At 42.8% G+C, this 4,644-nt stretch overlaps 1 protein-coding gene across 1 annotated transcript; it reads right to left on the bottom strand.

Moving 5' to 3' along the window:
- Positions 1–62: 62 nt before the first annotated feature.
- Positions 63–4,640, bottom strand: LOC112095306 (the record flags this gene model as incomplete). The annotated part of the gene is made up of 8 exons (XM_024177007.1): positions 63–209; positions 434–496; positions 584–766; positions 935–1,051; positions 1,137–3,089; positions 3,176–3,292; positions 3,393–3,932; positions 4,038–4,640. Coding segments are annotated over 8 exons (3,723 nt in total), but the record flags the coding sequence as incomplete, so codon positions are not given.
- Between the last annotated feature and the right edge of the window lie 4 nt (positions 4,641–4,644).

Below are 4,644 nucleotides of genomic sequence, written 5' to 3'. Positions count from 1 at the left end.
AAAAAAAAAAAAAAAAAAAAAAAAAAAAAAAAAGAAGAAAGAAAGGAAGAAAGAAAATTAACAAGGGGTAAGAAGACAAGCAAAAGGAGACGGCCTAAATAATAGAAAAGACAATGATAAAAAAGATAATGCATTACAGCTGTATTTTCCACGGTCTTGAGAGAATCACTTTTTACCCAGTCCTGATTTGCAAGATACCTAGCTGCATGCTGCGGGGAATAAGACAAGAAAACATAACAGGTTTCCCACTATTAGTAGAAAGTACAGAAACACAAGTGTAAGTTCATGGAAGGAAAAAGTGGCGCACCGTATTCATTTCACGTAAAATAAAACATGAAGCAAGATCCCGTACTCAATACATATATCTAGGTAAAAATATACAGCATTTTTCTGTTAAATAAATAAATAAAGCATCACCAACGTGCCAAGATACCTGAAGGCAAGTTTCTTTAATACCGTTACGGCCCTCCAATATACCAGCTTCTTTTATTGGTTCCTACAGAAACTTCTGCAATTAGATCTTTTCTCATAAAAGAAACAAAAGAAGAGGTTGAGATAAGCAAAGAGATGGCACAGAGTTTACCAGGTTCCTCACAGGAGGAAGACAAACGACAAGGTCTACATCACTAGTAGGAAGGGCCAAACCAGATGAGTTTGAACCAAATATGTTTGTCCTGGACCTGGGCCACAGCACTTGGAGAGACCGTGTTACACGCTTGACAGCCCAAGTTATGTAAGGCTTTCGAGCCAGATTTTGTGCAGCAACCTTAAAGATTTATGCAACAATCAGCCTATTTTTAATGTCTCATGGATGGTGGTAGAAGCTATAACTTTTAGCAAAACGTTTTGGTTTCATCTTGGAATAGATGCTAAAATGATGTATCAGGAAATGAGAGGTGGAAATAAGGACAATAATGAATACAAAGCTCCATACCTGCTTGCAGAAAGAATCAATCTCGTCATGAAGGAGGTTGTGCATCACCGAAAGAGAGGCTTTTTGTTTAGGAGAGCTCTGTGATTCAGTCAGTTGCATAGGCACCGCAACATCTGGCTGCAACATAATGTAAGCATCAACTTAATATAGATTCTACAACTAGGTAAAAATTAAAACGGTTATAAAGTAGATGCTATATTACATGTTCCTGATCACGAGCTAGATGGGACATAGCAATCAGACGATCCTGCAGTAAAGCTGCAGGAAGAGGTTGAATCATCGAGTGACCTGAAAAGTTATTATTTCTCCAAGATGGCCAAACAACTTCTGCTCCATCCCTGTATAAGCAAGCTTCCTCCAAATTAGCTCCATCAGGGAACCAACCTCGCACACCCCAGTGCCTCGGGCTTGAACTACCAGATCTAACAGTTGGAAAACCCCTGTGTTTCCTAGATTCACTCACAGGAGAGGGTGGAGGTGGACGTGGGGCACGTGTAACGCAACGCACAACAGGTGATGGTGGCCGTTTCATTCGAGGTTGCTCGCGTCTAGAAAGAGGAACACAAGAACTTTTAGCGTCATGACTACACTTGAACTCAGACCTTGACCTATCCCTTGATACATTTGGAACGATGATTGGAGGCAAAATGTGGTAAGGGAGCAGATCGCCTGTCTTTCCTTCACCCTCACCAGTTAAATCTGTCAATGATCTAGATGTATCCTCCTCGACTGCTGCATCTGTAACTGTTGACGGGGAACGAAGCACCTTGCCAGGTACCTCATTTCCTGACAGAACATAGCCTAAAGCCTGGTGTCCTGGACCCAAACTATCAAAAGGAGAACAAAAAGAAGCAGTGGGTGAAGTCAAACCAGTTGTACTGTATGGAGAAGAGAATGCAACCATATCATCAACAGCCCTATTCATGTCCGCCTCACGCCAAGCCCACGAGCTATCATCTGAACTAAGGGAAGGAGGACGAGAGAATCCTCCCGCTGGATGATCAGAAGGATTCCAATACATCACACCACCACCAAAGTATTGATTATAATCGATCCCTGAGACTGCATGCACATCAACTTCATCCTCAGATATCCAGTGGCTGTCCCAGTCATCTGCTAGGTCATGTTTACTTGTTAACTCGGGTAGGTCTGTGAAATCCCCAGAATGCTTCCTTTCTTCATCAGTGGCTGTTGCATTAAGATGCATGGTGTGGTTAGAAAAATTCTGAGGATAAGTACAATGCCATCTAGAGATGAACCCAGATTCATAATTACAGGTCCGTGACGGAGCCAAACCACAAGTACCACGGACCATTGGAGGCCAATCTAAACTCATTGGCAATCTTCTAGACAAAGTTGGATTACAACCACCTTCTATATTTCGCTGGTGTATTGCCGGTAAAAAGGATTGATGAAAGTGACGATGCCAATTACGACCAACATCCAAATGCAAGCGATCAGTGGCAGGTGGGAGATGAGGGTTAGAAGCCACACTAGGCCACTCATATGGAGGGCCACCTGAACAAGGCCTAGACGAAGGGGTGGTATCGGATACCTGTCGACTTTCTTGCTCTTGAATTAAAACAGGTTTTTCTTTAATATCAAACACTCTGACCTGTTTCTCTGGCGAAGCTGTTTTTATATCAAATTCACCAATAGGTGCAGATTTCTTGATACTGCTATCTTCGTTTTTAAAAACTTTAGTGTCCAATGCAGGCTCAGAGGAAGGTATTACCTTCTCATCTGCGTTACAATTTGGAGTTTCCAATCTAGAAGATATTGTTGTATTTCCAGTCACAATTTTATTTAACTGGTAACATTCCGAACCTTTATTCTCTTGAATTGAGAAGCTGGTGTGATCCTCCTTAATGCGTCCATTCACAGAACTAGAAGTAATTGAGCTCGGTGTAAGGACATTGTACTGAGATGCGTTTTCACCCGAGACACTCTGGAAGGTCGGATTAGCAGACACTGAATAATTCCCCACTGGATCGTCTTGACAAATGGAGGAAGATGAAGCTTCCGTTGCTGGTCTTTTGTAATTGGCCACTTCAACAGGATTCTTAAAGCCATTAATTCTGCTTTTGCCTTTTTCCCTTCTCGTCTTCCTTGCAGCAGATTGAGCTTTCCCAACACCCACTGCTTTGGTAGGTTCCTGGTTAAAGGGTAACAGTTATAAACTGATCAAACCATCGACAAGAAATAAGAACCGAATTAAACCACTAGTGCAGCCAGTTCTACTTTAAACAAAGATTTCTCGATGGACATATCCTTCCTCTGAGGGACATCGGGTGTCTCCTTGGACTCGACCAACAGCAACTCTGAATTCTCCTTATGAGCCAAGGCACAATCAATATCCTGCATGACATAAAATCAGTAAAACTGAGTCTTCTTAACAAACATTGTGTGAGTAAAAGGCTTCAGCAAACCCCTCAAGAAAAAGGGGGCAAGAAGATACCTTAGAAGATTTATCGCGCGAATCCACACAGCCCCCTTCAACAGGATTTAGCTTCTTTGTATTGCGGGTCTTCCCCTTTTTCTTACGGCTACAAGAACTAACCTTTCCTTTGGATTTAATAGGTGAGGACTTAACATTTTCTTCTGATATAAGTTCGAGTTTTGTGCAATCAAGCGAAATTACCATTAGAAATCCTCTCACTTTCCTTAGTATAAAATCAGAAACGGTACAAATTGAACTCAATGTGCTGAAGAAAATTTTCCCTTTATCATCACATATACTATCTTGACACAACGATGCCGTCATTACAATATCGCGAAGCACAAATAAACTATTCAAGGAATTGGATAAGGAAGCAGATTTTCCAGAAACAGAAGCTGGGACTATGTTTGAGCCAAATTCAGCGTCGGCTTCAAGAGTTGACACAGTCTTTCGCGTATTTACAGTATGTTTGTACCTCGATGGTCGCTCCAATCCTGTGTTGAAGAGCCAAAGATCATCCTCCAATGAACTCTCAGTCGCCTTCAAAATCTCGCGACACTGAAAATTTGAAACGATCATAGTTCATATCAAAACCAGACATCTAAGTAACATCATATAAGAACAGAAAGAACATAATTTTCAGATGCTTAAAGTTTCAAGTACCAAGTTTTTAGCTGATTTTCCCAAAACCGCATTGAAGATTTTCTTCCTCGGTGAAGAATCCAAATTCTCCCACCAATCCACACACCCTTTCTTCCTCCAATACACATTCGCCGCCACGCCCGCGGAGCTCGCTTTCTCTTTCAATTTCACCCCTCTTTTCTTCCCATTTCCGCTGTTGTTATTCAGCCAAGCCAGCCTCAAAGCCACCTCTAATCGATTGGCCACAAAAGCTTCGATACTGTAATAGCCTTTCGCTTTCAACCACTCCAATTCTACCCAATCCGATCCCAATTCGCTCTCTTCGCCTCTCAGAAACCTTCCGTTCGACACTCCGTCCATGGCCTCCACAAATTGATCGAAATTCTGGACAAACTCCTCACACACGGTTACCGAATCCAGACTCTTCGCCGACGACGAACACTCCTCGATCGCCTCGCCTTCTCTCGACGAGAACAACCTTGTCGCGTCAAAAATAGCCCTTTCCGACTGGTTCGATTCCGAAACCCTACAGAGGAGGCCGCGGGACTTCTTGAAGCAGACGCTGGGGAGATTGTCGGAGAGGAGATCGGGGAGGACGATGAAGAGGCCATGGCCGCGCGTGCGGAGC

The sequence above is a fragment of the Morus notabilis genome, unplaced genomic scaffold (assembly GCF_000414095.1).
Source record: "Morus notabilis unplaced genomic scaffold, ASM41409v2 C11490447, whole genome shotgun sequence".
NCBI lineage: Eukaryota > Viridiplantae > Streptophyta > Magnoliopsida > Rosales > Moraceae > Morus > Morus notabilis.
This window is presented reverse-complemented; position numbering and strand designations above follow the sequence as displayed.